The sequence below is a fragment of the Salvelinus fontinalis genome, unplaced genomic scaffold, assembly GCF_029448725.1.
Source record: "Salvelinus fontinalis isolate EN_2023a unplaced genomic scaffold, ASM2944872v1 scaffold_0260, whole genome shotgun sequence".
Classification (NCBI taxonomy): Eukaryota; Metazoa; Chordata; class Actinopteri; order Salmoniformes; family Salmonidae; genus Salvelinus; species Salvelinus fontinalis.
In genome coordinates this window covers 67,935-79,544 of record NW_026600469.1, presented here as the reverse complement: position 1 = coordinate 79,544, position 11,610 = coordinate 67,935, and the positions used below count along the sequence as shown (strand labels likewise).

Sequence of the window (11,610 nt, the reverse complement as noted above, 5' to 3'; positions counted from 1 at the left end):
CTATATGAGTTAGGTTAACTGTTCAGAGGAGATACATACACTATATGAGTTAGGTTAACTGTTCAGAGGAGATACATACACTATATGAGTTAGGTTAACTGTTCAGAGGAGATACATACACTATATGAGTTAGGTTAACTGTTTAGAGGAGATACAGACACTATATGAGTTAGGTTAACTGTTTAGAGGAGGTACAGACACTATATGAGTTAGGTTAACTGTTTAGAGGAGATACAGACACTATATGAGTTAGGTTAACTGTTTAGAGGAGATACAGACACTAGGGTCTGGGCAGGGTGATGTTGTGGATGTTGGTGAGGGGCAGGGTGATGTTGTGGATGTTGGTGAGGGTCTGAGGGTCTGGGCAGGGTGATGTTGTGGATGTTGGTGAGGGTCTGGGCAGGGTGATGTTGGTGAGGGTCTGGGCAGGGTGATGTTGTAGATGTTGGTGAGGGTCTGGGCAGGGTGATGTTGGTGAGGGTCTGGGCAGGGTGATGTTGTGGATGCTGGTGAGGGTCTGGGCAGGGTGATGTTGTGGATATTGGTGAGGGTCTGGGCAGGGTGATGTTGTGGATGTTGGTGAGGGTCTGAGGGTCTGGGCAGGGTGATGTTGTGGATGCTGGTGAGGGTCTGGGCAGGGTGATGTTGTGGATGTTGGTGAGGGTCTGGGCAGGGTGATGTTGTAGATGTTGGTGAGGGTCTGGGCAGGGTGATGTTGGTGAGGGTCTGGGCAGGGAGATGTTGTGGATGTTGGTGAGGGTCTGGGCAGGGTGATGTTGTGGATGTTGGTGAGGGTCTGGGCAGGGTGATGTTGTGGATGTTGGTGAGGGTCTGGGCAGGGTGATGTTGTGGATGTTGGTGAGGGGCTGAGGGTCTGGGCAGGGTGATGTTGTGGATGTTGGTGAGGGTCTGGGCAGGGTGATGTTGTGGATGTTGGTGAGGGTCTGGGCAGGGTGATGTTGTGGATGTTGGTGAGGGTCTGGGCAGGGTGATGTTGTGGATGTTGGTGAGGGTCTGGGCAGGGTGATGTTGTGGATGTTGGTGAGGGTTTGGGCAGGGTGATGTTGTGGATGTTGGTGATGGTCTGGGCAGGGTGATGTTGTGGATGTTGGTGAGGGTCTGGGCAGGGTGATGTTGGTGAGGGTCTGGGCAGGGTGATGTTGTGGATGTTGGTGAGGGTCAGGGCAGGGTGATGTTGTGGATGTTGGTGAGGGTCTGGGCAGGGTGATGTTGTGGATGTTGGTGAGGGTCTGGGCAGGGTGATGTTGTGGATGTTGGTGAGGGTCTCGGCAGGGTGATGTTGTGGATGTTGGTGAGGGTCTGGGCAGGGTGATGTTGTGGATGTTGGTGAGGGTCTGGGCAGGGTGATGTTGTGGAGGGTCTGGGCAGGGTGATGTTGGTGAGGGTCTGGGCAGGGTGATGTTGGTGAGGGTCTGGGCAGGGTGATGTTGTGGATGTTGGTGAGGGTCTGAGGGTCTGGGCAGGGTGATGTTGTGGATGTTGGTGAGGGTCTGGGCAGGGTGATGTTGTGGATGTTGGTGAGGGTCTGGGCAGGGTGATGTTGGTGAGGGTCTGGGCAGGGTGATGTTGTGGATGTTGGTGAGGGTCTGGGCAGGGTGATGTTGTGGATGTTGGTGAGGGTCTGGGCAGGGTGATGTTGTGGAGGGTCTGGGCAGGGTGATGTTGGTGAGGGTCTGGGCAGGGTGATGTTGGTGAGGGTCTGGGCAGGGTGATGTTGTGGATGTTGGTGAGGGTCTGAGGGTCTGGGCAGGGTGATGTTGTGGATGTTGGTGAGGGTCTGGGCAGGGTGATGTTGTGGATGTTGGTGAGGGTCTGGGCAGGGTGATGTTGGTGAGGGTCTGGGCAGGGTGATGTTGTTGATGTTGGTGAGGGTCTGGGCAGGGTGATGTTGTGGATGTTGGTGAGGGTCTGGGCAGGGTGATGTTGGTGAGGGTCTGGGCAGGGTGATGTTGTGGATGTTGGTGAGGGTCTGGGCAGGGTGATGTTGTGGCTGTTGGTGAGGGTCTGGGCAGGATGATGTTGGTGAGGGTCTGGGCAGGGTGATGTTGGTGAGGGTCTGGGCAGGGTGATGTTTTGGATGTTGGTGAGGGTCTGGGCAGGGTGATGTTGGTGAGGGTCTGGGCAGGGTGATGTTGTGGATGTTGGTGAGGGTCTGGGCAGGGTGATGTTGTGGATGTTGGTGAGGGTCTGGGCAGGGTGATGTTGTGGATGTTGGTGAGGGTCTGGGCAGGGTGATGTTGGTGAGGGTCTGGGCAGGGTGATGTTTTGGATGTTGGTGAGGGTCTGGGCAGGGTGATGTTGGTGAGGGTCTGGGCAGGGTGATGTTGTGGATGTTGGTGAGGGTCTGGGCAGGGTGATGTTGGTGAGGGTCTGGGCAGGGTGATGTTGTGGATGTTGGTGAGGGTCTGGGCAGGGTGATGTTGTGGATGTTGGTGAGGGTCTGGGCAGGGTGATGTTGTGGATGTTGGTGAGGGTCTGGGCAGGGTGATGTTGTGGATGTTGGTGAGGGTCTGGGCAGGGTGATGTGGATGTTGGTGAGGGTCTGGGCAGGGTGATGTTGTGGATGTTGGTGAGGGTCTGGGCAGGGTGATGTTGTGGATGTTGGTGAGGGTCTGGGCAGGGTGATGTTGTGGATGTTGGTGAGGGTCTGGGCAGGGTGATGTTGTGGGTGTTGGTGAGGGTCTGGGCAGGGTGATGTTGTGGATGTTGGTGAGGGTCTGGGCAGGGTGATGTTGTGGATGTTGGTGAGAGTCTGGGCCGGGTGATGTTTTGGATGTTGGTGAGGGTCAGGGCAGGGTGATGTTGTGGATGTTGGTGAGGGTCTGGGCAGGGTGATGTTGTGGATGTTGGTGAGGGTCTGGGCAGGGTGATGTTGTGGATGTTGGTGAGGGTCTGGGCAGGGTGATGTTGGTGAGGGTCTGGGCAGGGTGATGTTGGTGAGGGTCTGGGCAGGGTGATGTTGTGGATGTTGGTGAGGGTTTGGGCAGGGTGATGTTGTGGATGTTGGTGAGGGTCTGGGCAGGGTGATGTTGGTGAGGGTCTGGGCAGGGTGATGTTGTGGATGTTGGTGAGGGTCTGGGCAGGGTGATGTTGTGGATGTTGGTGAGGGTCTGGTTAGGGTGATGTTGTGGATGTTGGTGAGGGGCAGGGTGATGTTGTGGATGTTGGTGAGGGTCTGGGCAGGGTGATGTTGTGGATGTTGGTGAGGGGCAGGGTGATGTTGTGGATGTTGGTGAGGGTCTGGGCAGGATGATGTTGGTGAGGGTCTGGGCAGGGTGATGTTGTGGATGTTGGTGAGGGTCTGGGCAGGGTGATGTTGTGGATGTTGGTGAGGGTCTGGGCAGGGTGATGTTGTGGGTGTTGGTGAGGGTCTGGGCAGGGTGATGTTGGTGAGGGTCTGGGCAGGGTGATGTTGTGGATGTTGGTGAGGGTCTGGGCAGGGTGATGTTGTGGATGTTGGTGAGGGGCTGGGCAGGGTGATGTTGTGGATGTTGGTGAGGGTCTGGGCAGGGTGATGTTGTGGATGTTGGTGAGGGTCTGGGCAGGGTGATGTTGTGGATGTTGGTGAGGGTCTGGGCAGGGTGATGTTGGTGAGGGTCTGGGCCGGGTGATGTTTTGGATGTTGGTGAGGGTCAGGGCAGGGTGATGTTGTGGATGTTGGTGAGGGTCTGGGCAGGGTGATGTTGTGGATGTTGGTGAGGGTCTGGGCAGGGTGATGTTGTGGATGTTGGTGAGGGTCTGGGCCGGGTGATGTTTTGGATGTTGGTGAGGGTCAGGGCAGGGTGATGTTGTGGATGTTGGTGAGGGTCTGGGCAGGGTGATGTTGTGGATGTTGGTGAGGGTCTGGGCAGGGTGATGTTGTGGATGTTGGTGAGGGTCTGGGCAGGGTGATGTTGGTGAGGGTCTGGGCAGGGTGATGTTGGTGAGGGTCTGGGCAGGGTGATGTTGTGGATGTTGGTGAGGGTTTGGGCAGGGTGATGTTGTGGATGTTGGTGAGGGTCTGGGCAGGGTGATGTTGGTGAGGGTCTGGGCAGGGTGATGTTGTGGATGTTGGTGAGGGTCTGGGCAGGGTGATGTTGTGGATGTTGGTGAGGGTCTGGTTAGGGTGATGTTGTGGATGTTGGTGAGGGTCTGGTTAGGGTGATGTTGTGGATGTTGGTGAGGGGCAGGGTGATGTTGTGGATGTTGGTGAGGGTCTGGGCAGGGTGATGTTGTGGATGTTGGTGAGGGGCAGGGTGATGTTGTGGATGTTGGTGAGGGTCTGGGCAGGATGATGTTGGTGAGGGTCTGGGCAGGGTGATGTTGTGGATGTTGGTGAGGGTCTGGGCAGGGTGATGTTGTGGATGTTGGTGAGGGTCTGGGCAGGGTGATGTTGTGGGTGTTGGTGAGGGTCTGGGCAGGGTGATGTTGGTGAGGGTCTGGGCAGGGTGATGTTGTGGATGTTGGTGAGGGTCTGGGCAGGGTGATGTTGTGGATGTTGGTGAGGGGCTGGGCAGGGTGATGTTGTGGATGTTGGTGAGGGTCTGGGCAGGGTGATGTTGTGGATGTTGGTGAGGGTCTGGGCAGGGTGATGTTGTGGATGTTGGTGAGGGTCTGGGCAGGGTGATGTTGTGGATGTTGGTGAGGGGCTGGGCAGGGTGATGTTGTGGATGTTGGTGAGGGTCTGGGCAGGGTGATGTTGTGGATGTTGGTGAGGGTCTGGGCAGGGTGATGTTGTGGATGTTGGTGAGGGTCTGGGCAGGGTGATGTTGTGGATGTTGGTGAGTGTCTGGGTAGGGGTGATGTTGTGGATGTTGGTGAGGGTCTGGGCAGGGTGATGTTGGTGAGGGTCTGGGCAGGGTGATGTTGTGGGTGTTGGTGAGGGTCTGGGCAGGGGTGATGTTGTGGATGTTGGTAAGGTTCGTTTGTATGTGGGTGCTTTATATTGTAAAAATAGATTTAAAATAAATAAGTTGAACTCAATAATACACAGTAGATTCAAATTATATATACTAAATAAATAATCTTTGGTCAGAATATGTGGAATAGACTGCCATTTGAGAAGCAGCTGGTATCTCCTGATCTACTCACTCTATCCTCATGGTGGAGACAGAGTCCAGGGTGGTGAACCCTGCAGCCAGGAATTGGTGCTTGTATTGGCTCATCTTGATGGAGTCCAGCCATTCACCGATGGAGATGAACAGAGGGTAGCCCGGCATGTCCTCCGGGGATTCTGGAAAACTGAGTCGATACAGAGAGAAAGTAAATGGGAGATATGAGAGACTGAGCTGGTGGAGCCAAACGCTTGTGTTACTAGCGTCTAATAGGGCAGTCAAATGCTTAGATTACTAGCTGCTAATAGGGCAGTCAAATGCTTAGATTACTAGTTCCTAATAGGGGAGTCAAATGCTTAGATTACTAGTTCCTAATAGGGGAGTCAAATGCTTCGGTTACTAGCTCCTAATAGGGCAGTCAAATGCTTAGATTACTAGCTGCTAATAGGGCAGTCAAATGTTTAGGTTACTAGCTGCTAATAGGGCAGTCAAATGTTTAGGTTACTAGCTGCTAATAGGGCAGTCAAATGTTTAGGTTACTAGCTCCTAATAGGGCAGTCAAATGTTTAGGTTACCAGCTCCTAATAGGGCAGCTAAATGCTTAGGTTACTAGCTCCTAATAGGGCAGTCAAATGTTTAGGTTACTAGCTGCTAATAGGGCAGTCAAATGTTTAGGTTACTAGCTCCTAATAAGGCAGCCAAATGCTTAGGTTACTAGCTCCTAATAGGGCAGTCAAATGCTTAGGTTACTAGCTCCTAATAGGGCAGTCAAATGTTTAGGTTACTAGCTCCTAATAGGGCAGCCAAATGCTTAGGTTACTAGCTGCTAATAGGGCAGCCAAATGATTAGGTTACTAGCTGCTAACAGCGCAGCAAAAACAGCAAAAACAAATACACAAATAATAATAATTAAAAAACTAGAAACAAGAAATCCTGAATGGGAATATGGGCCCGGCGGAGAGTCACTCTCCAACATAGTCCTTCAAGCCGCATATCTTCTACAAGTCAAGGGCAGCTTGTCAGCCTGTTTCCCCCCCTAAAAACAACACGATCCCATGAAGAAGCAGTATGAGGACAATGGTGTCCTGGAGTGTCATACCCATAACATAGATTAGGGAGGATGCCAACTAACTGACCCCCATTAAACCAGTCAATACATTTTTTCCAAACAGTAAAATGTATAAGTGACTAACAGAAAATACTGTAGACTGAACAACCATGTTTCACTAAGAGCTTAAAAGGAAAGAGGAAACAATACCATGATTATGAGCTAACAGTCAAAAGACTGTAGTCTACTATTGAACAGGAAACAATACCATGATTATGGGCTAACAGTCAAAAGACTGTAGTCTACTATTGAACAGGAAACAATACCATGATTATGGGCTAACAGTCAAAAGACGATAGTCTACTATTGAACAATCAACTCCTGTAATGAAGCAGCTAAGAAAAAAAGTCATTTTCAAACGTTTTCCAAAATGCAATTAGTGAGAAAACATCGTGCTAACCAGCACATCTAACGAGAGAGATTCCAGACGTGACCGAGATTAAAATCTCTATTAGAAACGAATGGATCTAATAGCAACAACTAGTATGGGTTGTTAATATGACCAGGATGGGTAGATAATATAACCAGGACGAGTTGATAATATGACCAGGTTGGGTTGATAATATAACCAGGATGGGTTGATAATATGACCAGACCAGGATGGGTTGATAATATGACCAGGTTGGGTTGATAATATAACCAGGATGGGTTGATAATATGACCAGGATGGGTTGATAATATGACCAGACCAGGATGGGTTGATAATATAACCAGGATGGGTTGTTAATATGACCAGGATGGGTTGATAATATGACCAGGATGGGTTGTTAATATGACCAGGATGGGTTGATAATATGACCAGGTTGGGTTGATACTATAACCAGGATGGGTTGATAATATGACCAGGATGGGTTGATAATATGACCAGGATGGGTTGATACTATAACCAGGATGGGTTGTTAATATGACCAGGATGGGTTGATAATATGACCAGGATGGGTTGATACTATAACCAGGATGGGTTGATAATATGACCAGGATGGGTTGATAATATGACCAGGATGGGTTGTTAATATGACCAGGATGGGTTGATAATATGACCAGGATGGGTTGATAATATGACCAGGATGGGTTGTTAATATGACCAGGATGGGTTGATAATATGACCAGGATGGGTTGATAATATGACCAGGTTGGGTTGATAATATGACCAGGATGGGTTGTTAATATGACCAGGATGGGTTGATAATATGACCAGGTTGGGTTGATAATATGACCAGGATGGGTTGATAATATGACCAGGTTGGGTTGATAATATGACCAGGATGGGTTGTTAATATAACCAGGATGGGTTGATAATATGACCAGGATGGGTTGTTAATATGACCAGGTTGGGTTGATAATATGACCAGGATGGGTTGATAATATGACCAGGATGGGTTGATAATATGACCAGGATGGGTTGATAATATGACCAGGATGGGTTGTTAATATGACCAGGATGGGTTGATAATATGACCAGGATGGGTTGATAATATGACCAGGATGGGTTGATAATATGACCAGGATGGGTTGTTAATATGACCAGGACGGGTTGTTAATATGACCAGGTTGGGTTGATAATATGACCAGACCAGGATGGGTTGATAATATAACCAGGATGGGTTGATAATATGACCAGGATGGGTGGATAATATGACCAGGATGGGTTGATAATATAACCAGGATGGGTTGATAATATGACAAGGATGGGTTGTTAATATGACCAGGACGGGTTGTTAATATGACCAGGACGGGTTGTTAATATGACCAGGATGGGTTGATAATATGACCAGGTTGGGTTGTTAATATGACCAGGATGGGTTGATGATACGACCAGGATGGGTTGATAATATGACCAGGATGGGTTGATACTATGACCAGGATGGGTTGATAATATAACCAGGATGGGTTGATAATATGACCAGGATGGGTTGATAATATGACCAGGATGGGTTGATACTATGACCAGGATGGGTTGATAATATGACCAGGATGGGTGGATAATATGACCAGGATGGGTTGTTAATATAACCAGGATGATAATATGACCAGGATGGGTTGATAATATAACCAGGATGATAATATGACCAGGATGGGTTGTTAATATAACCAGGATGATAATATGACCAGGATGGGTTGATAATATAACCAGGATGATAATATGACCAGGATGGGTTGATAATATAACCAGGATGGGTTGTTAATATGACCAGGATTGTGCCTTTGGCTTCTGGACAACGAAAGAAAGTTGATATGAAAACCAATAGAACAAGAGGGAAATGCTGGTTAAAACCACGAAGAAGAAGTCTCTATATAATAACTGCCTCTACGTTTCTACGGGTGGATAGTGGCCAGGTGACTTTGAAGCAAGACATGCCTTAATAATTGAACTGAAGAAAAACGTTTTAAGGTTTCAACCAATTATACTGCCTCAAGATCCCATTACAGCCGACGCACACGAATGGAGAATGGGAAGCGCGCTTTAAATCCGAGTTGAGATTGAAAAATACAAATAGTGGCTGTTTTTAACTCGGAGTTGCATTTAGAACGGTTATTTGTTGACCAATGACTGGGCTGACATACGACTGGGCCGACCAATGACTGGGCCGACCAATGACTGGGCCGACCAATGACTGGGCCGACCAATGACTGGGCCGACCAATGACTGGGCCGACCTATAACTGGGCTGACCTATAACTGGGCTGACTAATGGCTGGTGCTGACCAATAACTGGGCCGACCTATAACTGGGCTGACCTATAACTGGGCTGACTAATGACAGGGCTGACCAATAACTGGGCCGACCAATGCATGGGCCGATCAATAACTGGGCCGACCAATAACTGGGCCGACCAATGACTGGGCTGACTAATGACTGGGCCGACCAATAACTGGGCCGACCAATGACTGGGCTGACTAATGACTGGGCCGACCAATAACTGGGCTGACCAATAACTGGGCTGACCAATGACTGGGCCGACCAATAACTGGGCTGACTATTGGCTGGTGCTGACCAATGACTGGGCTGACCAATAACTGGGCTGACTATTGGCTGGTGCTGACCAATGACTGGGCTGACTAATAACTGGGCCGACCAATAACTGGGCTTATAACAGCACATTGCTCTGGTGCTGTCTGACAGGATATTCTGCTCCTCTAACTAGACTATGTACTGTATTCTGCTCCTCTAACTAGACTATGTACTGTATTCTGCTCCTCTATCTAGACTATGTACTGTATTCTGCTCCTCTATCTAGACTATGTACTGTATTCTGCTCCTCTAACTAGACTATGTACTGTATTCTGCTCCTCTAACTAGACTATGTACTGTATTCTGCTCCTCTAACTAGACTATGTACTGTATTCTGCTCCTCTATCTAGACTATGTACTGTATTCTGCTCCTCTATCTAGACTATGTACTGTATTCTGCTCCTCTAACTAGACTATGTACTGTATTCTGCTCCTCTAACTAGACTATGTACTGTATTCTGCTCCTCTATCTAGACTATGTACTGTATTCTGCTCCTCTATCTAGACTATGTACTGTATTCTGCTCCTCTAACTAGACTATGTACTGTATTCTGCTCCTGGTCTGCTCCTCTATCTAGACTATGTACTGTATTCTGCTCCTCTAACTAGACTATGTACTGTATTCTGCTCCTCTATCTAGACTATGTACTGTATTCTGCTCCTCTATCTATACTATGTACTGTATTCTGCTCCTCTAACTAGACTATGTACTGTATTCTGCTCCTCTAACTAGACTATGTACTGTATTCTGCTCCTCTAACTAGACTATGTACTGTATTCTGCTCCTCTAACTAGACTATGTACTGTATTCTGCTCCTGGTCTGCTCCTCTATCTAGACTATGTACTGTATTCTGCTCCTCTAACTAGACTATGTACTGTATTCTGCTCCTGGTCTGCTCCTCTATCTAGACTATGTACTGTATTCTGCTCCTCTATCTAGACTATGTACTGTATTCTGCTCCTCTATCTAGACTATGTACTGTATTCTGCTCCTCTAACTAGACTATGTACTGTATTCTGCTCCTGGTCTGCTCCTCTATCTAGACTATGTACTGTATTCTGCTCCTCTATCTAGACTATGTACTGTATTCTGCTCCTCTATCTAGACTATGTACTGTATTCTGCTCCTCTATCTATACCATGTACTGTATTCTGCTCCTCTAACTAGACTATGTACTGTATTCTGCTCCTCTATCTATACCATGTACTGTATTCTGCTCCTCTAACTAGACTATGTACTGTATTCTGCTCCTCTATCTAGACTATGTACTGTATTCTGCTCCTCTATCTAGACTATGTACTGTATTCTGCTCCTCTAACTAGACTATGTACTGTAGTCTGCTCCTGGTCTGCTCCTCTATCTATACCATGTACTGTATTCTGCTCCTCTAACTAGACTATGTACTGTATTCTGCTCCTCTATCTAGACTATGTACTGTATTCTGCTCCTCTATCTAGACTATGTACTGTATTCTGCTCCTCTATCTAGACTATGTACTGTATTCTGCTCCTCTATCTAGACTATGTACTGTATTCTGCTCCTCTATCTATACCATGTACTGTATTCTGCTCCTCTAACTAGACTATGTACTGTAGTCTGCTCCTCTATCTAGACTATGTACTGTATTCTGCTCCTCTATCTAGACTATGTACTGTATTCTGCTCCTCTAACTAGACTATGTACTGTATTCTGCTCCTCTATCTAGACTATGTACTGTATTCTGTGTGATAAATAAGATACATGAGCGCTCAAATGTATTTCCGGCGGCTAACTGATAAAGGTTAGGGTCCAGAGGTCAGGGTCAGGGGTTAAGATTAAAGGTTAACCTGTTAACATCCCTACAGTAGATACAATACAATGGCATTTTATTGTCCATCGAAACTGAAATGTAGATGGGAGGTTGACCTCTGACCCTAACCCCTGGATGTTGTCTGTGGATTGGTTGATTGGTTGTTCTTATCTGTGTACGTGGTACACTAGTGATAGCTGACTACTGGGTTTGGGGTTAGGGTCAGGGGTCAGAGGTTAGGGTTGGGGGTCAGTGGTTAGGGTCGGGGTTCAGCAGTCAGGTTTAGGGATCAGGGTTAGGGGTTAGGGTCAGGGTTAGGGTCATCGGTCAGGGTCAGAGGTTAGGGTCAGGGATCTGGGTTAGGGTCAGCGGTTAGGGTCAGAAGTTAGGGATCAGGGGTCAGGGTCAGAGGTTAGGGTCAGGGATCAAGGTTAGGGGTCAGGGTCAGACGTTAGTGTCAGAAGTGAGTGGTCAGGGTTTAGGCTCAGGGTTTAGGGTCAGGGCTAAAGGTCAGGGGTCAGGGTCAGAGATTAGGGTCAGAGAATAGGGTCAGCGGTCAGGGTAAGAGGCTTTAGGGTCCAGAGGTTAGGGTCAGGGGTTAAGGGTGAGGGTCAGAAGTTAGGGTCCAGAGGTTTGGGTCCAGAG

General features: G+C 48.4%; 1 protein-coding gene across 1 annotated transcript in view; it reads right to left on the bottom strand.

Annotated features, from left to right (window-relative positions):
• The window catches only part of LOC129845268 (ephrin type-A receptor 6-like), a gene marked incomplete at its 5' end in the record, with an annotated part of 90,792 nt that overhangs the window by 11,399 nt on the left and 67,783 nt on the right, over positions 1-11,610 (bottom strand). The window contains one exon of the mRNA XM_055913140.1: positions 5,092-5,241. Coding sequence (XP_055769115.1) covers positions 5,092-5,241 — 150 coding nt within the window. The remainder of the gene's footprint in view (positions 1-5,091; positions 5,242-11,610) is intronic.